The sequence below is a fragment of the Acanthaster planci genome, linkage group LG01 (genome assembly GCF_054643075.1).
Source record: "Acanthaster planci isolate LZ-2023a linkage group LG01, COTS_SCS, whole genome shotgun sequence".
Lineage (NCBI taxonomy): Eukaryota > Metazoa > Echinodermata > Asteroidea > Valvatida > Acanthasteridae > Acanthaster > Acanthaster planci.
Window position 1 is genome coordinate 30214807 of NC_141777.1, and position 25976 is coordinate 30240782.

Genomic DNA, 25976 nt, shown 5'->3' on the forward strand with positions numbered 1-25976 from the left:
CGGCGCACAGTCTAATTGTGAGTCGTTGGGGTGCATTATGCACGGTGTCCGCTACCAAGCACTAACGTCTTGAAACCAAGACTAGGGTGGCGTTAGCTAGCTCTCGAAAGAAATTTCTAAAAAAAAAAAAGCGGAGCCACTGAAAACAATTTTTCCCTTTACGTCAAGTGGGGGCGCTATTTACATTCCATAATGTCCCTTTTTCTTGCAAGGCAAGAAAAGACACAAGCGGTAATGTTCAATCACAAAGCTGATGAAAGATTAACCAGCCCCATTTACAAATTAATGAAAGTTTGCCACTAAAAAAGGAAACCAGACTTTGTTTCGATCGAATAGTAATTCGGCATTTTTACAGAATCTGTGTGCCCATTCATTATTAAGTTTTAAAAACATCACAATGAGATGCTGTAAGAATTAAATCATTCAAAACGTGCATCCAGTATGTCAAAATATGTTGTACAAGTGTGTGGTTTATTCAAATTGTTTTCATTTATTTATACATGGTACATGAATTTATTCAAAATCCCATTCCATTTGAACCCATGGAAAGGTGGTCATACCACAGACGTGGTAAATCAATGGATAGGGTGTTCGAAATATACAGTGTTGTTTAATGATTTGAAAATAAGACTAAAAAAAGCAAAACTGAAACTGTTAAGTCAACAACATCCAATCTATACACTTCCTCACTGTACCTCCAAGTCATACTCACATAATACCAATTGAAGTGGCTCCCATCAGGTTTCAACCCAGACAATTCTGCAGAGTAGGTTCTATGAAATACAGACCTTTAGTACAAGGACGTATATGTATGCACCTGAAGTACTATTCTGGTATACCACAAAACTGACACTGAATTTCATAAAAGTGCAAAAAATGGAAAAAATGATCAGCCCCCCCAAAAGAAAAATAACATAAGAATCCTAAAAAGAACTGTTTGACTGGTAACCAGTTTTTACAACAAAAAGTTTTTGTCCTGGCAAATTTGTGGCCCAAGAATCTCAGTCATTTCCCTAAATAACTTTTCATAAATTTACAAAATCTACTCTCTGTAAATCAGAGACAGCTGTCTGAACCCTGTTCCAACACAACCAGAAATTAAAGTGCCAATAAATTTTAAGTTTAAGAAATGCCAAGTTTATCCTCTCACGAGTTCCACCCCCTCGGGAAAAATTACTGCAATATCAACAGGCAATTTCTATGAATCAAATTCCCTGCTGCTTTTGGTAATTAAAAACGTTTGCACTTCCCTCAGTTGCTTTACATGGCATTATTAAAATAAAACTTTATTCAGAAGGGTTAAGATATTTTTTAGAAAGAAAGTATAAATAACGCAGTCAACCACACATTCCAAAGCACCTAAACCTCAATCACAAATGAGCACAGTTGAATCACGTGTACTGTCATTCATTAAACATTGTCAATTATCAACATTAACTTCACTGTGAAGTGTATGAACACTTGTGTGAACGTTTGCTGCACAAAAAGTGATAAAAATTGTCTAATATGCAAGGCAGTAATACATATGGGGTTAAGAATATTTGCTGCTTTCAATAAATCTCAGGTGTCCAACAACTGAGACCAACTTGTTCAACAAGTAAGATTGGGAACCATGGCTAAGCAGTTGACGACAGTGTTTCTGCCAGAGGAGTGTCTGTCTTTGCACATCCTGTTTTTGATGCCTTATTTCATTACACAAACAAATATAAAAAAAAACATCTCAGCATTTTGAATTCCCTGCAATGCCACACTTTAAGGCAATACGGTCATCTAATTTTTCACATGCTGGCTTAAAGCTTGGCTGCAGAAGGTCAACCAGTCACCGGACAGGTGAAAAATATATCGGTGCAGTCGAGCAAGACAACTTACTGCAATAACATCTAGAGATTAATGTCGCTGGTATACATGATTTAATGCACGCTAAATGGTTTCGAACATTTACACAAAAAAAGGTGGTACAGAAATGTCAGTTACTTATAGATTCATTCTTTTGGATATCATCTACACTGGAAACCCTTGATTTACTTAAACTACACTGACAGAAGCTGCATGACATTTCTTCAAAAACGAGATGACAACACAGTTTCCTACAATCTGACACAGATGAATGGTTTTGTGTAAATTATTTCATTGGGTTTTTCCTATTAAAGTTAATAGTTGTACTTAAGTTTCCGTACTCGCATGAAGCTACTGACAACGTCATCTGTGACTTTCTTCCTGTTTTCCTGAATATCACCAATCAGCTTCTGCAGTATCACAATCAGTTCCTTCTTCAACTCGCCTGTAAGTAGCTTGCCACTCGTGTAATCCTGCCAAAGTCAAAAATCATTTTTTTTTACATACGTTAGTGACGTGAGACATAACTCACAAGTTAGACTGAAGCGGCGTCTATGGCTGGAGGCCTAACCCAAGCCACGACAGCTGACTACCTACCCCACGCCTGGGCTGGGAGGGATTAAAACCTTACGTGAAAAACACAAGACTCTGAAATCGAATCATTTCTTAAACACTTTAAGAAAATACAGAAATTTGAAATGTTGTTACCCATTTTGCTTCTCCTAAGGACACTGCTGCTGAGCATAGGATGCCAAAAAGCCTTTTAATTATTTTTAAGAAACACTGTCCTCCGTTTTGTTTTTAGTTGCCATGGACGCAGAAAGGTTACAAACATTGCAACCAAAAAGTGTTGCAGAGAAGATAACAAGTAGAATGATGATTTTCTTGCTGCTTACAGCAGATGTGCAGTAGGGCTTAAATTGCCAGTTTCATGGCTGTCAGGGGAAGGGGGACCAACAAGAAAGCTTCTCCCTCCCACCCCTGAAAAAAAAAATTTAAAAAAAGGCAAAATTGCAAAACAGTAAGAGAAATAGAATAAAATGAAAATCACCAACATGCTGAACAAAATACCAAAACTGACTCCTCCAACTCATAAATATTTATTAGTTCTAAGATGACGAGTGCTTTACATCCCCCCTACCCCAAACAAAATTCTGGTGATGCTCCTGGCAAGTTTGTTGTGAGTAGATAAAAGTTAAGCCCCACACCCGGCAGGTGCTGTGACTACTACTTAAGGCCTATGTGGTAACAAAATGTCCCCACTCATGAAGTGGCTCTTTCATGCAGGACTCAAGTCCAAATAGACCTGAAACATAATGACATCACGCTTTGTTTACAAGTGCGCTCTCTGATGGGGGCTTGATGGATCATGTCCTACCCACCTCACTGCCATAGGGAAGCACACCTGTAAACTAAGCGAGACATCATTGTGTTATAGGTCTTACCACTTTCCCTTGCTTTGCATCACTGAAATTCAAACACACACCTGTCTGATCTGCTCAAGGCGGGCATCGTCTTCCATAAGGAATGACAAGTACTGATAGGAGATGTCAACTTCGCAGTTGCCCCCCTTCTCACGGTGCTCTTCAACTGAAGCTCCTCCCCCTGAGAAGGCATACTTGTTGATCTGTTGCGGTTGACACAAAAGTTGACACAAGCACAACAGTTTTTATTGGATAGTCCACTAGCAGAATACTACAATGGCCAATCACACGGCATGTTTCATTACAAGCCAGCCTCTTGATGCAACAACACAGGGTACCACATTCATTCCACTACTCAGTTGCTCTGTTATTTCCTAACTTTCCTAAATTGATGGATTTTCTCAACAGAACTTAAAAGCACTTTAGATAGCCCATTTCAACACCATTTGGTTTCTTCCCAATTTGATAAACACTTACCTTCGTTTTAATTTGCTTGGGTGTGTCGGTCAAGTAGATGGAGGAGTTAGGATCACTGGCACTCATCTTTGTCTGAGCTCCTTGAAGTGCAGGGAAGAACGTTGAGTGGATGAGAGCAGGCTTTGGGAAGCCCAGACGAGGCGCAACATCACGGGTCATTCGGAAATAAGGATCCTAAACAAATCAGGGATGATAAACAAAAATGGAAATCAAACTTGATCAGGAAGAATAGACATGTCAGTGACATCGCAGGGGGTTATCTTTGGATGTACATTTTCCAATGTTAAAGCAATAAATCCAGAAGAAATTCTGAATGACATTTTGGAAATACAATTTTCTTTTCTTCTTCTATACACATGTACCTTCATTAACAGTTTTCATGACTGCCGTTTCCAAGAGGGTTACTGAGGGACTGATTCAAGGGGTCCAGATCTTCACAGAGTGACTTACTTGGTCAATTGCACACGGAATGAGGCAAGGGATGTCTTTCTTGTTGCCAAAGATCTGAGGGAAGGAACTGGAGAACGATGGAGCAGCTTGGATGGCTGGGAAACTGATTTTGCCTGCAGGGGGGGAGAACAGATGGTATTAAAATAATGATGAATACCTCAAAGTCAGTATTGAGATTGCCTTGACAAGGCGCCCTATGGGTGATGACACTCATATCCGTAAAACATGAGAAATGCAAGTGTAGTGCAAGTTTGTGCACATTCAACTGAAAAACTGTGCACTTCACTCATGCAAAAAAAGAGTCACAGTCACGGGAACACAGCCCCGTTCAAACAAGTTGTTCCATGTACCACTGATTGGCTCTGATGGGTGTGCCAAATAGCACCCTCTTCAGTTCCTGCACAGAGCACATGGCTCAGATTAAACTAAACAGCACCGTATCACAAAGGATCACGTCAATGTCATGAATTATGATGACTGGGAATAAAACATCACACTGACAAATTTAGAGTAACTATCCTTCTGGTTACTATGCAAATAAGTATGACCAAACCCATAATAAATCACCACCAAAAACAGGAGAAAAGTTTTTGTTTCCTACTGAGAGTACAATTTAAGCTTAACCCCAGAAAGTAAATAACGTTTGCATGAACGCAAGCATACTGGTTCTACTTGACCTCATGTGACTCCAAATGTACTAGAGATCCCAAGTGAAGAAATACAAAAGAATTGAGAGAGCAGATGACGAACGAGAATACTCATCTGGGCCATTCAATTGAGTTATTATTTGTGAATATACAATCTAACCGAGGCTTTTACTCACCAATACAATCGCTATCCGTGAAGCCGAATATACCTTTGACTTGGTTGAACGTGATGCACTTCTGTATCTTGATCATATTCTGGTAGAATGGTGGGGAGGAACTGCAAAAGAACAAATACACGAGTCAGTGTTGGGCAAAATATTACCCTACGTGATAGCATGAGGGATACCATCACACTGGTAGTGCATTGCCTTCAGCTTCTACGCCTCAGTCATACAATGCTGCCTGTAAAACGCACATCTCTTTTAGGGCTGTACACAGATTTTGGGGACCCTAGTATCCAACCTATGATGTCGGGAACTGGTTCCAAATTATGACACTGGGCATCCATTAACCAAATTTAAAAATGACTTGGTAACTTTCAGGACAAGGAAAAATAAACGGATTACACAGTTCTTTTGGTGGGACAACTTCAAAATAACAACCTGGCTAAAATGGATTCACATGTTTATGTCCAAAAATGTATGGATAAGTTTTGAGGTTAGTCAGAAGTGCTTTTATCAAAGCATTTCTCCCACTTTTGTTCTTTGAAATTTTGGTTTAAATTTCTTGTCCCTCCAATCATTCCCCTACTCAGACAGATCTTCAAAACATCGGTGCAAGAGAATGAGGCATGAGAGAATAGAACTGCAGAAAACAGGATTGCTTGAGATGTAAATTAACCATATGCTGCTGGGTCTAAATTGAAGTTGCACGACGAGTTCCCGGGAGATTTTCAAGATTTTCCATTTTCAAAATTCTTCAAAAATTCATACTTCATTTACTGGATGTTTACATCCACATGAATGACTGTCTGGTGACTACTCTGACAGGCAACACCTATTGACGCCTGAGTATTTGTAAAGAGAGCCCACATTGTGTGGCACTGCGTAATTTTCTTTTGTTCCCGAAACTGGCCCAGTGCACTGTTGGCGACTTTCAAATGCGGCCAGATTAGCGTGCAGCAGTACTGTATCACTCATCGCTGGAGTGCTTTTGTCCCCGCTGATAATCCGCTGGCACTGAATGCTACAAACAGTGGTATACTGTTTCAAAACAAAGAAAAATTACCTCCGCTATTGACAACTGAAAAAATGTTGGCAATTCCAAGCAGCCTGGTCTTTTGTTCCCAGTACGGTCTTCTGTTACAAGGCTCAGCTCCTTTGTCCAATTTCAGGCACCCTAGCAATAGGAACAAACCTAAGGTCTCCGGTTCCGGGCACCCCAGCACGAAGTGGCTCATGTTACGCTTACCCAATATACTCCATATTTGAGAATATGAAGGTCTTCTCGACGTTGAATCCTAGTGAGATGATCTCCTTGGTATTTTCCTTGGATAGCTTCAATGCCTCCTCGGCCTTTAAGTCCTTCCACAGGAACTTTTCATCGTCAGTCAGTTGGATGACAAGAGGCACATCAAACACCTCCTGCAGCCACCTTCATTGACAAAGGGGAAAAGATGACAAACTAAATGAAAGTTGTTTCTCACAAAAAAGGGAAACCCTGACATGAAACGAAACATTTTAGCAACGAACTATGGGAGCTGAAAAATGTTATCAATGGACAGGTCATTAAAGGTCTATTAAGCAACATCGGGGCAACTTAACGTACAGAGAATTACCTGATTCTGCCATGTTTGAGAATCTTATGTCTAGGCCTAAATCCAACCAAAGTTAAAGATGTCCAACTTCTTGAAAAATGGACAAGAATCACCAAACTGGCTTTCAAATTGTAAGATCTAGGCTGAAAACCGACTGGAAACACTGGATTTAAACAGTCTGGAAACACGAAGGTCAAAGAGGAGACCAAAAACGTTTCCAAGAAACTGGGTTATGAATGAAAGTAACATATGAAAAGTGAATTTGTCCACTCAACCAATAGCCTCATGTCATTACCAACTTTAGGGAAGTATTGTGAGGCACCCTCACAACAGTTTATTTTATACTAGTTGCTGAAGGCTGCCAAGTAATGCACTCCTTAATAGCAAGTTTCTAAGATCACGATACGATGAAACTAAACCGGTTAGGTATTAAGGGAGTGGCTTACTTAGTGAAGACAAATGGAATGAGATGTCCAACATGCATTGAGCCGCTCGATGGTCCTCGGCCAGTGTAGAGAAAGAATGGCTTCTTGGCTTCAAACCGGTCTAGTATCTGGTGTACTTCCCTTATTGATGCAATGAAAAGAAACACAGACCACAGAGACATGACAAACTGTCTGGATGTCTGAATAAGCCATTAATTAATAGAATTTAGAAAATGTTCAGTATTCTCAAGGAGTATATATGTGAAAAGGGGATTTATGGTAGGTACTGTTTAGCACAATGTCACACTCCATATATGTGCTTCTGAAGAGAACCCTTAATTTCTTGATTTAAATTTTCATAAATGTTCTAAAGAAATAAAGAAATGTCTGATAATATTCAGAAGCTCAAGATTCTCATACAAGCAGTAGACAAACGCCAATGCTTACATTAATCTATCACATTTCCTTCTAAGATCTGCAAATGACAGTAAATCTGCAAAAACTCACTTACCTATGTGAGAAGAAGACACCTCGTCTCATCAGGTGGTGAGGTGCATGACCTGTGACCTTCTCAAACCTATCCAACAATGCCTGGTCAATCTTGGAGCTGCCAAATTTTTCTGTTTATACGGATCCAAAATCAGACTTAGCTGGCTAATGAGCAACATGTAAATCCATCACACCTTCAGGCATATCCCGAATCCAGATGCTATTTTTGGTGCTTAGAAAATGTCTATGCTTCCGAGCTTTACGAAACTGGCCTATGATCCCAAACATACATGATGGAATAATAATGGAACATTCTCTCCCCCTGACACTATTAAAAGTCTCTGTGCAATTTGCTGGCACAGGACACAGAACTGCTGCTAAATCATTCTTGACACTGACGTTGCAGGGTGGGAATTTTCTGCAGTATAGAGAGTTTGCACTGCTGCCATCTTGCAGGCCAGTGCTTTTGTTCCATACGGTATGCACAAAGGAAGTTTCCCAGTGAAACCAAAAAAAAAAATGCCCTCCAAGATGGCTACCATAGAAGCCTCTATGTAGATTTATAATTTAAAGCAAAGTGTGGGTTGTTGTAACACTTTGGTCATTATGTTTGCTCTGTGACTTGCAGACACCAAACAAATAAGAAAACTGGGTTTCGTTATTGTGCAACTGTGACAAGAAAGTCATTGCTCACTGCTTCCCTCATGAATATGGAAACTAAAATACAAGTAACCATAAAAACACAAAAAACATTAAAACAAATCACAGTTTCAAAGATTTGATTAACAGCAGTCTAATGCATGGGCTCTTTAAACGAAAACTTCTGACAAGAAGGTTAACAGCTTACATACTAATGTAAAAAATTACTGCGAATGCGGAAACTCTTTAATTATTACTTACTGATAAGTTTGTCATAATCAATGCCTCTGTCCGATGATGCCACAACGGTCCAAGGATCTACTCGGTCATCTTGAATGACTTGTTGATCATCCTTGTTAGACTGGTCTGCAGTCCCATCGTTCAGCTCCATATCGGCCAGCTGAGATGCTGTGTTAGTTTCTGCCATTTACCTGTGTACCTCTGTGGTGGGGACTGAGTATTAGAATATCCCTGTTTTTTGTAGTCATCCATAAAGCTTGTACATCATCATCTTTACATGAGCACTTCATCTTGCAAATTCCAAACAGTGTGGCAAACAGTACAACTGCTTTACAATAAAGAGATGTTACAGGACATACATGTACTTGATGTTTTGACCGTTCACACAAGACAGGTTCATTTGCTAGGTTGTTGAATGACGGTAAAGAGCTGTCATTATCCGAGTTAATGCAGTTCATGCGAGTATGGAAATGAATTTGTCACAAGACTGGATTGAATTCTACTGAATTATTTCAGTCTCTTATCAATTTCAAAAGAAAAGTTCATTTAATGTAAAAAACTGAACAACCTAGAATGTGGCATAAGTGCGGCACCGTCATTGCTTTTTGGTGACAAATACACATATTTATCAAATTTTATACATGTGCATGTGATCGATGCTACATGTACATTCCGTGCCAGAGATTTTTGGCTCTCAGGGGGTAACACACGCACTTACCAAATGCTTTACGATCTCATGCGGTCCACATGTTCCCATTTTGCTAAGTGAAATAAGTTCCTGAATTTACATTCTTTCTAAAAATGTCACCAAATTGTCAAACCCAACTGCAATGGAAAACACATCAGTAAATCTGTTGGTCCTTGAACTAATGAAATTTCCATTACATTTAAGTAAATAATGAGTAGTTTTTCATAAGGACTTTTTACACTGTGATAGATACATGTGTACATTTTCAAAGGGTCGTTTCACTGAACTCCCTACATCAACATGATTAAGTAATGCCAGTGACCATATAGCGTCTATTCCAGCTACAGCCGGGACAGTCCCAACTGTACTGCTGCAGTTGGACTGGCCCAACTTCTGTTGACCAATAGCCGTAGAAAATTTCTCAACCTTATCCAAGTTTATGCATCTCACACTTGACACAATTCATCTAAAATATGGCACTTCAGACAATGGCACATGCTAGCTGGACACATGCACACAGGCTGTAGTTGGGCCGGCCCAACTTTGGCACTCTAGTTGGGACGGGGGATAGTTTCGGACTGATGCTGAAGTTGGGGTATAATAGCCGCAAGGTCCCTAATTTCAGCGCCTATTGTCATGATTGTCAAGTCTCGTTCTTTGTCTTGGCAGTATAGGCCCATGGGGCTCCAAGGGACCTGGTGACGATACCATCATTGACATAAGAGTCCTACTCCAAATTGCTCGGACATGTCGGATTAGGAAATGCCTACATGTAGGTGTCATAAGCATTTCTGCAAGTTGTGACCGGGAATTTATTACTCGAGCAAGTTCAATTCATGAACATTCACTTTCATTTCAGTTTCACGATGGATATGATGGAGGAATATCAAATGCGCGAACATCGAGCAGCAAAGTTAGGCCTACCATCATGGTACTACTCCTACCGACATGACCGACTAGCTAGTATTAGAAGTAATGAACAAGGAACAGCCTAACCATGCTAACCAACCGGCAATGACCAGCGACTAAAAAAAAAATTAACAGTGACACTCATAACCTACCTTTTACAGACTTAGCTCATTCCCATACATGTGAAAAAAATGACAACATTCGTCTTTTGCAGTTAACAAACCCTAGCGGTTAGATGATGAAATCAGATGTCACAGTCTGGTCTCACACTCCAGAATACACATCACATGAATACATGCATGACATGTGGCACGGATCACGCTTACTTTTATGTCTGCGCGAGCGAGCGCGAGAGGACAAGTTTAATTAAGTTAAATCGCGCCCTCTAGAGGCTAATAGTTTACATGAATGTAGCTTCGCGTTTCGAAATAGAAAACATCTTTTTCACTTGACTCTGACCATGGGCGACCAAATATTCACTTAAATGGTAAACCTGTTTTTATATGCTCTACATGCATGCGCAGTATATGTTAAAGCATTAAAGTTAAGCTCGACAATTCCAGTCTTGTAGCTTCAAACGGCTGAACGGCAGCCTGTGGCTTAATCATGTGCCTGGGCTAATGACTAAAGAAAGTTACGGCTAGGCTTAGGCCCAGTAGTCGGCCCAAGGCCTGTTGCACCAGCTGACTAGGTACACTGACATTTCATTCTGTCAATCGCCTCTTTTAACTATTGCTTATTCTGCTACCTCCGTCATGTCCGTACTTACCCACTAGAGTTTAACTATCATGACTAGTAATAAGGTTTGTCCCGGAGCAGGCTATGTACTAACGTTACATGTATTGATACATGTATGACCGAGTATGTGACTGTTTTCTCCGTTGCCTTGCTTGTTATTAACTCATTTTGCCATTTCATTTGGCTATTTAACCCTTTCGCGTGGTCCTTTCATAATTCAATTGGCCATTTCATCATTCTGTTAGGCCATTTCCTGATGTTTTTATTTGGCCATTTCATCATCTGCCATGCCATTTGGCCAATCAGTATTCAGTTTGGTAAAATCTTTATTACCCCAAAGGTAGTGGATATTTTTAGCCGTTAATGGCAAATTTATTTAAACAATGTTTTGCTGGGCACATGCGCAGTAACTTTTTTTGGTCTTAAAAACTCTTACCGTGACAACTATTAGTCTGGTTCTGTGCCAACATACATTATATAGTCGTTGTGACTTTGTACTTACAAGATGGGAATCAGACTAGTTTACAATTTTGGACTTTTGCCATTCAAAAAACCTCCAAAGCCACAAATCAGAAAAAAAATGTAATACTCTGTAGTTAGATGTTGGAGTCAATTTAAAAATGACAAAAGAAGATTATCCTTAATTTGGGTGGACCAAAAAAAAGGATATTAGCTGGCCGTAAACTGGGAATCAAACCCAGCTGAGAGTGAATCGTGGCCAATTTTGGTTATTCAGCAGAACAAGCCTTTTGTAAGTTAAATTTGAATAAAATCTTGTACACTGAGTTCTTTAAATTCAGATGAACATAACAACTTGAATCCTCCATACTAAAGACACTGTTGCTATACCTCATGATTCAGGGCAAACTTTTGCTTGGCTATGTAAGAGACGCCTTGCACCAATACACTGTTTTCAGTGGATAAGAAGGGCACATACGAACCAGTCCATTCCAGAGATGGTGGACACTAAGCAAAAGTTTGCACTGTATCACAAGGTATTGCAACAGTGGATTTAGTCTGGGGAATTCAAATTGTTATGTTTATGTGCAGTTGGATAACTCGGTGTACCAGATTTTATTCAAATTTAACTCACAAAAGGCTTATTTAGCCTGAGTAAATAAGGAGTAACATCAGCAATGGAGCTATGGGGCTCTGTCGTTAAGGCCAAGGGCGAGTAACAAATTATAGTTTCACGCCTAGATTTTTTCTTTAAATTGATGATGGATTTTTCTCAGTGGCAAATGGATTTTGTGACTTTTGCTGATACTTTTGGGGTCTCAAAGAGTTTTCAGCATCTAACATAATTTAAATTTGCAGTTATATCAAGTGATATACCTCTTGTTCAAAAACAAATGCAAAATCAAACATGTAAATTTTAAAAAGAAATAAAAAAATATGTAAAACAAATTTAAAAGGGGGGCCTCTCCAGCTGAGATGTGATGTCTTCCTGGTTGGATGGATTTTCTTGCATAAAGCTCAGGTTTTTAAGAAGTGTAAGCAGTTGTGTGCTGTATTCCAAAGACACACAGAAACCATTGGCTCACAGTGGTAGCAAGATTCCAAAGCTGTAAAAGTGCAAAAATGAAAGCTGTTTCAACGTCCAGTGATGGGCAGGGTCTTAAATAGCTTGTCAATGCCAGATTTTCGTTGTCTGTCTTTCACCATCATAAGAAGCAGAACAAAGTTTTAGTCCCAGTGACATGCAGAAGACCAGCTCTTAAGATAGGGAAAGATAAGAGCTTTCATTACTTATCAAATGTGTTTTTCCTTTGGTAGGCACACTGAGTTGTGGCTGTGTCACACCACATTACGATGGTCTTCAAGAAGAGTGAGTACCGCAAACAGTACAGGGACCCCAAATGGGGTGCCCACTTCCCGCACTACCAGGAAAAGGTGGATTACCGTGTCAACCGCCGCCGGCTGGAACACCACCACCAGATCTTGGACTGGGACTGGGACAGTGAGAATGGCAACGGGGAGGACGGAGCAGAGGAAGGGAGGCCTGCGACGGCCCCCAACCGCAGCAACAACAACCAGTTGAGACGGGGCCGGAGGGCTGAAGATCGGGAGGTTCAGACTCCGGACTGGTCCAAGATGAGAGATGACCAGCTCCAAGATCAGAATGGAGTGGTCAGTGGAGGGAGGTTGGGCTCCTCCCCTGTGCTAGACAGGAAGCAGATGAAGAAGACTGATGGAGGCCAACGTAAAGGTAGAAGTAATCTCCTCGTAATCGTAACCCATGATACATAAAAGTCAAATGTTGCAATGGATGGCACCTTTTCATTAGCTGTTTTCATTAGAGCATGAAGTGAGCCTTTTGTTTAGTATGCCAGACATTTTTTGTTTTGTTTCCGACTTATAGCTCTGGAGTTATTATTTATGGTTGTCAAAGTGAATGATATGATTTCTTCAGTCAGAAAATCGTTTATTTGCCAGAAAATCATGTCTCTTAGTACTCCACAAATGAAGCATTTTGGTCACTTGCCAAGAGAACCTATCAAGTTTAATACTTTATATGACCATGTCCTCAAAATCGCCTTAAAAATTATCGATGTGAACGTACAGGAAATGATTTTCCTTGGATTGCCACTCTTCATGTTATCGTTGCTCAGACTCCAAATCAGCACAGTCAACACGCAAGCACAAGACTGCCAGTAAACACCCATCCCGAGACAGACGGCAGGTCAGGCCCAGAACTTCCTCAGAGAAGAAGGCTGACACGGGGAGGAGGGGACCAGATCGTCCTCCCATGGTAGCCTACGGCTGGGCAGATGAGGAGCTGACCACTGGATGTAAAAAGACACACAACATCAGGGCCTCTGCAGATGTGAGATTTCTTATTTCCGTTTCATTGTTAATAACATTTGAAACCTTTCTTGCAATAAACTGATCCAGTGGTTGGCCCCGCCTTCTGTGAACATGGGTACTTAACAGGTGTTTTTGTAGCAGACTTCAATCAATGATGCTAATTTGTCACTCTAGTTGTGTGGTATCCCGTACCATTGGTCTGTACTACACTGCAAGTTGCATTGTTTAATAATTATTGACTACTGTGATGTGGGGTATGCTGTTTTAACAGTTGATGGATTCAAGCAATATGGTTTGGACTGTTAGGTGGGGATTAGTTTGTGATACCACAGTATCATACATCACATCCAAAAGCGAGGGTGATATGCATTTTTATCACATGGTCACATAATTGTTCTGGGCCAGTGAAAATACTGTATTTAAGACAGAGTCATGACCATGACAAACAGCTTTTTTCACTTTGAGTGCATTTCATGACTTCATGTTTAACCACCACCACTGTTCATAAGGTAAGAATTTGCCTCCAGCAAGGCTTAGTGCATGTATGGATTTCATTTTTCATGTTTAAAGTAATCAGGCTCATCAAGAAGGATCAAAGTTTCACCTATCAACGATAAATGGAGAAACCTGAAAGGAGTTGCTTGATTCAAAACGTGTCCAAATCTTTTTGTCAGTAGTAGGTGCAGTATTATGACAGACATCTTATCTAGTAGGGCTGAGTCAATTCAAATAATTCACTATTCGAATATTTGACCTTCAATTCAATCAAATATCCTAATTTTCGGTCTTACCGACCTGCAGATTGTTGAAGATTAGACCGTATACAAAATCATTTGCAATAATGCATACAATTGTACATTAGAATCACTATACATGTAATAGCTTCTCACGTCTGGGAGTATCTCCAGCCAGGATTTAGCATGATTTAAGAGACGAACAAAACTTCTTGCCCTGATGAAAATTTCTGCTCCTTTTAAATTTTTTAAATTGAAAAATTAACTTTTTGATAAGTTTTCTGTCGCTTTTCATTTGAATCTGCTTGAAACAAGCCGCCATGGTGCAATTTTTCTCATTAGAAACCAAATAAAATTCTCCTTTTTCCTGAATTTTGTATTAGAATATTTGATAATATTCGGATATTTGGCACAGCCCTGTTATCTAGGTCACTTTGTTCTGACAATTTTAGCATAATGCCTATATAAATTGCTCTTCAGTTGTTCAGTATTTAGGCCAATCATAGTCTGCCTTCTCCCTCCATGTGTAGAAGGTATGAGGTACATGCACCGTTATAGTGGTTTTACTTTTACACAGTGAAGACTTTCCAGTGTCCTGATCAATAAACCAATGGTGAGATCAAGATGGCTTCTTTTGAACAGACATACTTACATTTTAAATAGTGTCCATTACTTCCATTCTTGGTATATTGCACAATTGTAACTCCTGGCACCTTGCATTTCTGGGTCTCTCTTGTAATTCTCTCTCCACACAATCTGACCTAGCCACTGCAGATCTACCCGTCAGCCCTGCGGGCCATGCGACGCAGGCAGCTCGACATCCAGCAGCGGGCAGAGAGAGACAGACAGCACAGCCTGCGGGAGCGGAGGCTGAAGGCCATGTTCAATGTGCCGCCCCAGGACGACTCAGTGTGGCTGACAGAGTACCAGCGGAACTTTACAGGGCCTTCCCAGCCGAGGTAGCATCTTTTGCATACAGCTGGACAGACTTGTTGTCATACTTTCGTGAATGTAAAGGTATATCATCGCTTTGGGTTTAGTTATGCAGTAGTCACATTGGCAGTTTACATAATAGTTGGTCAAAATTCTTACAAACATTTAAGAAGTTTTATTAGAATGCACAATTTGACGATACATCTTTTATTTTATGTTGTTTTAATTGCTGAAAACTTACACTCATTTTACTGGAGGAGATTAAATTAAAAAAAAAATGGACAAATAGAATGCAAAATTTCTAACCTCTAACTCAATGCATGTTCTGAGACGGTCACCTAGAGAATACAGTCTCTCCTTTTATGCTTCTCCCTGTCAAAGAAGGTTTTGGATTTTCAGAGGCCCACAACCCCTTCAAAAAGAATGGTTCTTGAATAAGAGCTACATGTATGTCGGCCCATCTGCGTAATAGTGAGGAACTGATATCTTGATACCATTACATATAGGATCTTACTCAGTGATTTACAAAACTGCCCAAATGAACTTAGAATTAATTTCAGAAATCTTCGCACAGTCAAGCAGTTGTTTCAGATTTTCAATGATGGTCGAGTGGTTAAGACGTCTGCATTAGTAAGCAGGAGGTCGTGGGTTCAAGTCCCACCTGAGTAAGCTTGGGAGTTTTTGCAAGCTCTCGGATAAGCACTGAGCATACAGTGTTTATCATTATATACGTTGGGTAAGGGCAAAACCCGTTATATAAATTATCAGATTTTCAACTCGGATGAAGATGGTTCACTGCCATTACTTGTGGTTGTCCATATACAATTTCATGACGGTCAAAAAGCCCTCTGGGAATTAGATTTTACTTGTCATTTTGAAATATTCACAGAGATGTTGTTTAGGAGTTCTGTGAGAAAGGTTACTTGGAAGTGCATATTTTTCTGACATTTCTGTCGGAGCAATTGCAAAGCTTGGCCTGTGTTGTGTAACTCTGCAAATGAAACATTTGCACTTTTGATGACATTTTATCTAAAGGTAGTTACTTACATTAAATTTTCAACAAAATCCTTGCATCTAGCTCGTCAAATGATTTATAAGCAAGACACAACCTCCTACCCTTTGAATAAAAGACCACAAAAGACCAAAAGATAACACTGCCTTAGTCAAAAGTGCTTGTATGGTTCCATTTAAATTGTTCTAAATCCTCTCCCAGCCAAAAATGGCCTTAGGTGGAAAGATAATTTCGGTACTTTTCTTGTAACACTGAAACCCTCTTACTTGTAGCTTCTGTCACACGTGCTGTGATCTTACTGATTTATGCTTAGTTGTTTCCATTTGTATTTTTAATGATTCTTCATTATTTTTATTAACCGTACAAACTTGTATAAAGCTCAGAAATAACAAGCATTGGGATCTTGTGATGAGGAATGTGTGAAATTCAAGGACGCTACTTACTGTTTGCCTGTGCAGCTGAAAAGAGTGATCAATAAATGTTGCCATAAGAGTAATTCCTTTTTATCTTATACCCGTTCATGGCAGTAGTGTCTACGTGTAAATATGTACAGTTTTGTACAAACTAGTGTCTTGCTGTGACCTCATGTATTAATTAAATTACTTGAACAAAGTACTTATTACTGCACACTAAGCTGCAGTGATGAGTACATTTGGTGAGCAGACATATGCCAAATGCCATTTCAAAATATGAAGTCACGGTATCCCGTCTACAGGTGTGTATGTATTGCCAGTGTCAGGAATGTGGTTCTGTCCATCACTTGTCCAATTGCATGTCCCTTCACAATTCTAAACATAACTCCTTCCACAGGATGAGTCATAGAGGGGGAATAGTGACGTTTAATGCTTGTGTTACTCCGTTTGAATAGCTTGTGACTTATGATGATGGTCTTGAAGGAACTGACCAATGGAAGTCACTCAGGGGTAGTTTAGAGCAGCGCACAATAGACATCAATGCCTAATTGACGGTTTGTCTTAGATGCCTTCACTTATGCTCCATTTGCCAGTTCACTCTCCCCCCATGTTGTGCCTTGTCTAATATTGTGCCACAATTCACTTAGGACCGTTCATAATTTAACAAATTATGACAAATTGAAATGGAGATTCTAAAAAGCAATTTGGAGTGAAAGAAATCAGTAATGTTAAACTGCCTTTTTATACCCAGCACGAAATGAGATAGGGATACCCCCCACATATCCAATCCCTATACACGCTCTAGACTATTGTTACCTAACACATCCCCCCAAGATGTTTAAAAAGAATTCCTTACATTCCAGCACAATGACCAACACAAAGGTGGGGGGTCTCTCCGTCACATATCTTGCTTCATATGTGGCTTTTACCCGACACAACAACCCTCACCAAGACATGTTGCAGAAATTTTACAATTCTCTTAGCTTTCTTTCGACATTATTTTAATGTACAATTTATCTGAGCTTTCACAAAGTTCTTATTTTCTAATATCATGTAGCAAAACCCTTTTCTGTGACATCCACTCCCTATGCACTGAAAAGATTGGACTTAAAACTGACATTCAATACCAAAGGTGACAGTGTGGCATGGTAAAAATATGAGTATTACATTATTTTCATTTACTGAGTAATCATAATCATCGTCATCATTCAGTTGAGATCAGTGCATCTATCAACTTCAAATTATTATTTTATTGTTGCTGTGCCTTTAAAGGTAAGTGCGTTACTGAAATAATTTATAATTTTTAAACGATACACCAAAAAGGGCAAAAAAGGAACAGATTCAACAGCATATCAATCAGTTGAAATATACTGTGTATGGATTAAGCTGCAAGCATGTCGTCAGGAACGCCTCACAATGATTAACTGGTATACATAAATGAACTGATGTGACTTGTCAGCTTGAGGCTCATTCAATACTTTATAAAATATGCCGGCATCTTCAGCATTCTCTGCTAGGAATGTGTACATTCCAGTGGCAATCAAGCCTATCCAATTAATATCAAGCACGTTTCTTCCTTGCACAGTGCACACTGTGACTGATGTCAAACATCCATTTCAGAAGCCTCGCACTTCAAACACAGTGTTAAACCGTGGATTTCAAATGATCAACATCTACTTTCTGTAAAAAAGGTGAATTTTATCATCTCATCTGATCTCATCCAGTTCGACAAGAATGATTTAAATAACCATGTTCTCAGATGATTTCAGTTGTCCCAGATCAAGCAACGGTCAAAATTTCTCCAGTTCATTTTTTCACAAGAATACAATATTTTCAGAGGTGCTCTGCATCTACATGTACTAGCTGCAACATCCATTATTACTCCATGCTTGATATTCCAGAAAAAGATGTGCGCATGGGCAAGTGTGTACTCAAAATACAGTATTCCATCTTTTCTTAAAAGCACTCTACCAGTGCACACAACGACACATCACTGCCTTCAAGCACTGAGACTACAGGTAACTTTAAATGCAGTAACAGTGAAATCTACTTTTACATATACACACAATTTCAAATTTTGCCAGGCAATTCTGCAGCGTTTGACAATGTTATGATATGCTAACTGTCGTTCTGTTAAATTACTTTGATTTGATTAAGTCCACCTCAGGGGCCTGATCTGCAACCACTGCTGAGGAGACAAGAATTTCCATGTCGGGAAACTTTCCAGGAAATACAAACATAGCAAAATGAGAACCTCACCTCTGCAAACATCAAGAGCAAGCAAGTGATCCATTACGTTTAGAACATGAATGGAGGTTTACGAAGATGATTTTGGTGAGGCCAAGCAAGTGAAATTATTAAGGGAGTGAGATAGCATTGAGAATTGCTTATCGGCATGTGATCTAAAAGGACTTGCAGCAAGTCTATGGCTGTGTCCGAAAATGGGCTTCCGGAGCTGTGGCTACATCTATTATCAGCACTGTTCCCATGAATTTACACATGGTTAAAACCTAGCCCAAGAAACAAGATTCTTTGGAGGAGACAAGCACTTTCTAGTTCAGTTGATCATCAAGCAGAGCAAGGAAACAGCTTATACCATCCAAGATGCATTAAGCAATACCAACTCTCTGTCTAACCTAATGGTTATAAATTCCTATCAGCAATGAAACACTGGAAGTGCTGTAAACATCAGCTGTTAAATCAAATGAAGGCATTTTGAAACAAAAGATACTCCGTCAATACTAACATTTATCACAACAGTGTCAATTTTGCAAAATTGCCTAACAATGATTACATTTTTGCAAATAATTATTTCATTTGATATTTACAACATACACAAGTGATGTGAAACTCCAGACAGCGGAGAGGTATAAAAATGAAAAAAACAATTCAAGTAATTGGTGTCAATCATTTCAATGTTAACCACATACAGGTTCCCCAGTCAACGACAAAAAAAAAAAAAAAAACATAATAAAACAATAACACTCTTGCACGATTCTGAGTTGGAAAAACAATTCCTCCAGGTAAATGACAAATTTTTCAATAACCCAAAAGCAAAACCAAACATTATGACCCCCCACAAAAAAATCTTGAGTCGAAGAATACTTTTCAACTTTCTTTGCGCAATGACATCTTTCAGATTTTTTGGTAACATATCATATGCTAATAGTTTAACTTAAAGCAAGCATACTACACACAGTACTACAAACACAATCAAAGAGACACCCGACCAATTCTGCCCAGAATGTAGTAATATGACAGGTCTTGTACACGTACTCCTCAATTACAAGCTGTGGGAAGAGGTGACCCCCAACATACCAGCTGTACAAAAATAAGGAAATGGTTTTCACAGAGAAATTTCTGAAAATACTTTAGAAAATGCAAATTGCCTCCATATCCCCGTCATATCATGTTAAAAGTTAGCGTGAAGGATAAAGGGCTAGGGCAAAAGAAACTTTTGAGAATAATATCAAAAGTTGAAATTCATCAGAAAAGAAAGGCAAGTTCTGCTTTGAGATTCCAGACCTGAAAAGCAGTAATGCTTCAATGTTTACGAGCTGGTCTGTCAGATGACCTGTGCTCACCACTACTGAACTTAAAATACCCTTTTAAATACTTCGAGTTTCATGAGCATGGTTTTATATCAACCTGACAGGAACAAAGAGTCATAAAATGCCAATTTTACAAAAGAACAGTTTACTTTGTAGTTTATGTGGCTACCAAGTGATGTACTGAATTTCCCATTTTTCTTACACAACAGAAAACTGTCAATCCACAAAGACAACGACTCTGGTGTCTATATTTGGGGTACACTTCAACTGCATTTTCACTAAACCTACCAGTGAACAATATCTGTAGTATACATGTATACACATTCAGACTTTCGATTCAAACTTTAAAAAAAAAGAAAGAAATCCATACGGTGTGCAGAATTGTTAGAATTTGGGTGGCTGCATTAGGACTTGATGGCTACAGCTGCATTTCAGTTCAATTTCTCCTTAACCCAAGGGTGGTGTCCTGTTCCAACTTGGATGCTCTTATGCCAATAAACAGTATGTACCTGCTACGTGATACATGCATGAATTTATGCTCCATTTTGAAATAATTGTTTGTGACAAGTTTTAAGGGCACAAAGGCCGGAATTTGGGACAATTGGTTCACACTGTTCCATACTATTATGGAATAAGTTCGCGGGCATACAATGGTACATGACTCTACTGCAGTTGGTTTCCTTATAACTCTCAGCAAAGGCATTTTACGGCGCTAGACAACTTTCAAGTTCAACAGAAATGGTGTTGAATGCTCTCATCTTCCTAGCACACTTGCTCATTAACTGATGGAAATATTACATGAACAGCAAGTTTTGACCTGTCACGCTAATCCCCAAAACACATACGTGAAATGAAAACAAGTACATCTGGTTCAGTCAGCCCCAGTATTTAAAATATATACAGATCTTGCTGCATAATACAGAGTTTACAATATACGGAGAACTTCATCATACACAATACTCTCAATTAAAAAATCTTGGCGGGGCATATCTATCAGAGACATTTCCCCAAGAGCTGTGGTGGTTCCATTTTAAGATTAAGTTATCACTTGAAAGTGCTGGCAATGCTGTATCCATGGAGTGTGTACAGTTTTAAGCAAACGGCTGGTTGGCCATACTCTACTCAGTGAACCACCTGGGTTACTGTGAAAGTCCAGGGGTCTGTTTTTTAAGTCAGGACATAAAAATCATCAGAGATGGCTGACTTACATAAACACAGCTTACTCTAGTCACCAGGCATGCAGCATACACATAAACAATGAAAAGAAAGGGAAAAAAAACCTCTAAAGCTGAAAGTACATGTTCCATTGCTTGTGTGCGCCGCCGTGGGTAGAAATCAGGAGAAAATTTCCATTTTGTTAAATCTTGTTATGCCCCTCAATGAAGGTCATCTGCAAAATAAATGCTTTTCCACTTACACAGTTGCCAACGAGAAAGTCTTACTGTGGGCACTCTCCGTATTACATCCAATCTGCCTGGAATATTTTGCATACCATGAATATTCAACAGGCGCATTTGGAGTCGGCACCCGTTGGTGTCCTCGTAACTTTACGGAGTGTTGAATCACCATACTGTATGCCGGAACCCATCCTCTCTGGATCTAGTTCACCTGTAATGGTTTCAATATGCAATGGTATCAGTACATGTCACACCCAGAGCACGTATAACTTCTACTTTCAACATATATAACCTACCATACAAAAACCAGGCTGAAGCCTTCTTAGATATTATCTAGAAAATGACACCAGTACAAACATTAATAGGATCAACTGATGATCGGATCGGACATCGGATCAGGTCGATGTTAAAGTGCCGATGTTGAATTGTAGTTTTGGCAAATACGAATCTCATATTTTTTATTTAGGCATGAATACAAACTGTGTTTTCTCATTTGGTGTGATAAATGAACAGTTATACCATGATTAAACCCAAGTAAAGTATCCCGGAAAATTACACCTGTGCGATCCGTGCCGCAACAACTCAACGCACGGACCGCAGCCCCAAGGAGCAGTCAGTGTGCGAAACACCATGTGTGACACCACATACGAGGTGCAACCGGTCTGAAGAAGCCCGTGATTTAGCCTTTACTCAAGGCACACATGGCTACCTGAACACACAAAGTGCACCTCTGCTACTGTCATGCATGACGAAGACACCAACACAATGGTGCAGTGGTGCAATGTGCACCTTGACTAAAGGCTACAGTGATTCAGCCCGAGGTGCAGTGTGTCTATTCAGCATTTATTGGTCAGTATTAAACTTTATTAATGAAAACTGATGACCATAATAGTAACTGACCACGGCAACCGGCCAGTTTACTCCACCAACAGGAAGGCTGCATGGAGATACATGTAACTGTGTACACTTCATGTAAAATGATACAGTCCAATGACTTGATACATGCTCTCCATCTTTACCAGGTAACTTTCCTGAACCCCTGGAGGAATCTTACCTGACTCAATCTTGGTGAGTATCGACCTTGCACATTTCAAGAAAGCTTCTTCAACATTCTCTCCAGTCAGAGCACTAGTTTCCAGAAACATCATCTCTGAACAAAGAAGAAATGTACAAGAGAAAACTGCACTCCACTGAGTCTTTACCCCGAATAAAACAGACTATTAAAAGGGTTTTTTTGATTCATACATTTTAGGTCATTGTAGACAGCAAGTAGTTCGCAGCAGTTTTTGTATGTTACAGTTCTTAAAAAAAAGGTTATCGATCAATGCATAAAACAGAAAAGTGACCGTAAGAAATGACAGAGACAATGCCTTACCATTTTCCTGAGCAAACCTGCTGGCCTCGAGGAATGTAACTTCTCTGTCTGCATCCAAATCCTTTTTATTCCCACAGAGAATGATGGCGATGTTATGACTAGCCAATGTCCTTGCATCTGTCAGCCACTTTGTGAGTGCATTATATGTTTCACGGCTGTAACACAATACACAAACCAAACAAATTTGACCATCTACTAGACCTCGCTCAATGAGATCTAACAGAAATCAACTGATGTTGAATCCTGTTGATATCTGTATACGAAAAGATCTTTTGCATGGGCTATCAATAGATTTGGCAGTCGTCACTCTTCAGCCACTGTTGGATATTACCGAATTGAGCTGACTGAAAGTATAGGTAGGCACTGGGTTTAAAGGTCAAGTGATACGTTATCAAGCATTTTACATTTCCTTTTTCACAATCAACACTGGGGAAGTTATCCAGTCAGTTATCCAGATATTATAACAAAGCTACTTAATTAAAGATGAGTCCATGAGACAAGTTGAGATTCAAAACCTTCGACATATATCTCACAGTCTTGCTTAACAATTCCACAGTAAAAAGATACTAAAATGCATTCCTTTCACACACCTCGTAATGTCATAAACAAGTAACGCCCCAGCTGCACCCCTGTAGTAGCTTCTTGTGACAGACCTGCCAGGAATAATCACATTCAAATTCACTTTCCAAAAACAAGTCAGAACAACACAGTGTAACTTACTTTACATCAATTCAATGTTGGTGAGATTTTTTCTCCCATGACAGAGTAACTTTTTTTCCTCAAACGTAATTGAACAAATAACAACAATGTTTGTTTTCTGTTAGCTTGTTTCTTTTATGACTGTGGTTACTTTTGCTACTTGCAGCTGAAACAGATTTAATTTGGTTGGCTCTTACAGTCAATCTGATAATCAACTTTACAACTATTTCACTCACCGAATGGCAACATTTCCATCCACAATTTATAAGTAATTACATTTTCTAATATACCCATCAACTTTACAAATGATTATTTTTTATTGAATAACTGATCCACCTTGGCGTACCTGAACCGCTCTTGGCCAGCCGTGTCCCATATCTGTAATTTCACCGACTTGCCACCGACGTTGATGATTTTGGAGCCAAACTCAACCCCAATGGTGTGATTTGAATCTTGTTTGACTAGAAAGATGGGGAGGAATCCAAAAAATTTGCAACTAAACACACATAAAGATTAAATGTTTAAAGTGCACAAATAAATACTGATGGCCCCAAAAATTCTATATTTGAATTTCAAGTCTGTTGATGTTTGCAGTTGAAAAGGATGGAGGACCTTCAAGTAAGCCTATTCAATACGTCAATGTGGAACAGTCGTTTGGGAATGAAAATGTTACACCCCAACTAAAGCAGAAGTCCCAACTATAGTTGGGACAGTGCCAACTGTAGTGCTGCAGTTGGGCTGGCCCAACTATTGTTGACCAATGTCTGAGGGAAATGTCTTAACATTATCCAAGTCAATGTGTCTCACACTTGACACAATTCATCTAAAATGTGGCACTTCATCTATTCATCTAGCCCTATGACCAATGACATGACATTTGTAAACAATATGACTTTGTCACATGCTGGGCACATCATGCTCACAGGACCTCTCTGCGGTAGTTAGGCCAGCCCAACTGTAGCACTCTAGTTAGGATAGGGCGAACTTTAGTTGGGACTGATGCTATAGTTGGGGCGTCAACACTTGATATCACACCAACTCAACCTTGTTCAGTGTGTTTGAGTTGCTGTGTGGCTGTACAAATAGGGCTGATCTTGATTCTCACACGCATGTATTGATTATCCTAAATGATCTTTAATGATTATCCTAAATGACCTTCATGTATAGCACACTTCATTTTGTGCATGCTCTACAGGAATATAGAATTGGCTTTAATATGAAATAGTCCTTCAGGCAGATTTTTTAAAGCAGATTATACTTACATTTGCTTTCAATAAACTGATGAAGAATGCATGATTTGCCTGTGCCAGCACTTCCAATAACGAGGAACTTGAATAAGAAATCTGTGACAGAAAAGAAAACACACCAAAAAGCAGACTTTAAAAAAAAAGGCAAAAAGTTCAGAAAACAGTCATTAATTTACAAGAATGACTAAACAGTGCAGATTACCAGCCAAACACATAAAAAAAGTTTGAAATCTACTTCAATGATACCCCTTGTCATATTACATAGGTCAGGTGTAACAGGAACAGAAAAATAGTTCACACATTGGACTGCAATTTGTAGAAGGATTCATTTGTAGACACCCTCAACTCTCAGCCACAAAGTGTGTTCCCAAACACACTTTTCCAAAACTTCCTCAGTGCACCACACAGCAGGATAGAAACCACGCCCCTCCCCGAACACTTTTGGTTTGTACACATTTATTTCAGATGAGACAAAACATTACTGGGCCCATTTTGGTGCAGTGTCCCGGGTTGGCTGTTGTGGGGCCCACCAGTACAACTTACAAGCCTGTCTATTTTGCTGCTTCACCTTGATCACTGCTTGGCAAAATGTGCTATTTCTGAGAATCTACATTCTTAATAATTCTTTTCAAAAATACATGCAGAAGTTGTGGCCATGTGGCGAAGGGCCAAGGATACGGTAGACTGGCCCAGGTCGTGCTAGTTTGGGGCTAATGACCATGCACACCGTACGTTCGTGAGTGTGACGTACGTACGTCAACGCAAAAACCAATTTCAACAACCACATGGACAACTTCCTGAAAAGGAAAATCGCCAAGATTTACTTGAAGTATTCAAGCCAACTTCGAAGTTCGATGGAAAGATTTTGTATATATGCTACTTTACCGTACGACTCTGACATTCTCGGAGTGTTTTCCAAGCAAACACGGCGAAAGAAATACACAGAAATGCGTACGCCCGTCAATTTTCCAAAATGGCGTGTGCAATTCTATTTCACTGATCCCAAACTGAAAAAAGACATTTTAAATTTTATCCGTTTATTTTGTATTTAAAAAAATTATTATAGTAATAATTAATTTTTAAAAGAAT

At 39.5% G+C, this 25976-nt stretch overlaps 3 protein-coding genes across 9 annotated transcripts; 1 reads left to right on the forward strand and 2 right to left on the reverse strand.

Annotated features, from left to right (window-relative positions):
• Window positions 1-435: 435 nt before the first annotated feature.
• wars1 (tryptophanyl-tRNA synthetase 1) lies at window positions 436-10887 on the reverse strand. 4 transcript variants are annotated; one of them, XM_087136408.1, is made up of 10 exons: window positions 10750-10887; window positions 8405-8596; window positions 7527-7635; window positions 7037-7156; window positions 6245-6427; window positions 5011-5111; window positions 4188-4300; window positions 3738-3911; window positions 3323-3463; window positions 436-2309 (listed from the first exon to the last, which is right to left on the reverse strand). In XM_087136408.1, exons 2-10 carry the CDS (start codon window positions 8568-8570, stop codon window positions 2151-2153), a joined length of 1266 nt encoding a protein of 421 aa, XP_086992534.1. In that variant the 5' UTR covers window positions 8571-8596; window positions 10750-10887; the 3' UTR covers window positions 436-2150. The 4 variants fall into 4 exon arrangements, with proteins under 4 accessions (XP_086992534.1, XP_086992541.1, XP_022097929.2 ...); XM_087136415.1 differs by having other exon boundaries at window positions 8405-8584; window positions 10750-10845; XM_022242237.2 differs by lacking the exon at window positions 10750-10887 and adding an exon at window positions 10133-10290.
• Window positions 10351-16716, forward strand: LOC110983189 (centriole, cilia and spindle-associated protein-like). 4 transcript variants are annotated; one of them, XM_022242239.2, is made up of 4 exons: window positions 10351-10467; window positions 12495-12927; window positions 13331-13545; window positions 15026-16716. In XM_022242239.2, the coding sequence occupies exons 2-4, from the start codon at window positions 12531-12533 to the stop codon at window positions 15221-15223; spliced, it is 810 nt and encodes a 269-aa protein (XP_022097931.2). In that variant the 5' UTR covers window positions 10351-10467; window positions 12495-12530; the 3' UTR covers window positions 15224-16716. The 4 variants fall into 4 exon arrangements, with proteins under 4 accessions (XP_022097931.2, XP_086992543.1, XP_022097932.2 ...); XM_087136417.1 differs by lacking the exon at window positions 10351-10467 and adding an exon at window positions 10485-10671 and having other exon boundaries at window positions 15035-16716; XM_022242240.2 differs by lacking the exon at window positions 10351-10467 and adding an exon at window positions 10488-10671.
• Window positions 16717-17584: 868 nt separating this feature from the next.
• LOC110983215 (ras-related protein Rab-4B) lies at window positions 17585-25876 on the reverse strand. The gene is made up of 7 exons (XM_022242287.2): window positions 25773-25876; window positions 24903-24983; window positions 23987-24101; window positions 23532-23594; window positions 22942-23096; window positions 22621-22716; window positions 17585-21777 (listed from the first exon to the last, which is right to left on the reverse strand). The coding sequence occupies exons 1-7, from the start codon at window positions 25786-25788 to the stop codon at window positions 21671-21673; spliced, it is 633 nt and encodes a 210-aa protein (XP_022097979.1). The 5' UTR covers window positions 25789-25876; the 3' UTR covers window positions 17585-21670.
• Window positions 25877-25976: the final 100 nt, after the last annotated feature.

What these genes read in the sequence shown, in the direction of transcription:
- wars1 (XM_087136408.1), bottom strand. Translation starts at nt 8,570, where the DNA reads ATGGCAGAAACTAACACAGCATCTCAGCTGGCCGATATGGAGCTGAAC. An exon ending in TCAAATATGGAGTATATTGG is followed by an intron (nt 5,112 to 6,244) that starts GTAAGCGTAACA and finishes GTTCTTTTGCAG; the next exon opens with TTCCTCCCCACCATTCTACC. An exon ending in GCCTTGAGCAGATCAGACAG is followed by an intron (nt 2,310 to 3,322) that starts GTGTGTGTTTGA and finishes TGACTTTGGCAG; the next exon opens with GATTACACGAGTGGCAAGCT.
- LOC110983215 (XM_022242287.2), bottom strand. An exon ending in TCAGTTTATTGAAAGCAAAT is followed by an intron (nt 24,102 to 24,902) that starts GTAAGTATAATC and finishes CCATCTTTCTAG; the next exon opens with TCAAACAAGATTCAAATCAC. An exon ending in ACTCACCAAGATTGAGTCAG is followed by an intron (nt 21,778 to 22,620) that starts GTAAGATTCCTC and finishes AAACCATTACAG; the next exon opens with GTGAACTAGATCCAGAGAGG.
- LOC110983189 (XM_022242239.2), top strand. Translation starts at nt 12,531, where the DNA reads ATGGTCTTCAAGAAGAGTGAGTACCGCAAACAGTACAGGGACCCCAAA. An exon ending in TGATGGAGGCCAACGTAAAG is followed by an intron (nt 12,928 to 13,330) that starts GTAGAAGTAATC and finishes ATCGTTGCTCAG; the next exon opens with ACTCCAAATCAGCACAGTCA. An exon ending in ACATCAGGGCCTCTGCAGAT is followed by an intron (nt 13,546 to 15,025) that starts GTGAGATTTCTT and finishes AATCTGACCTAG; the next exon opens with CCACTGCAGATCTACCCGTC.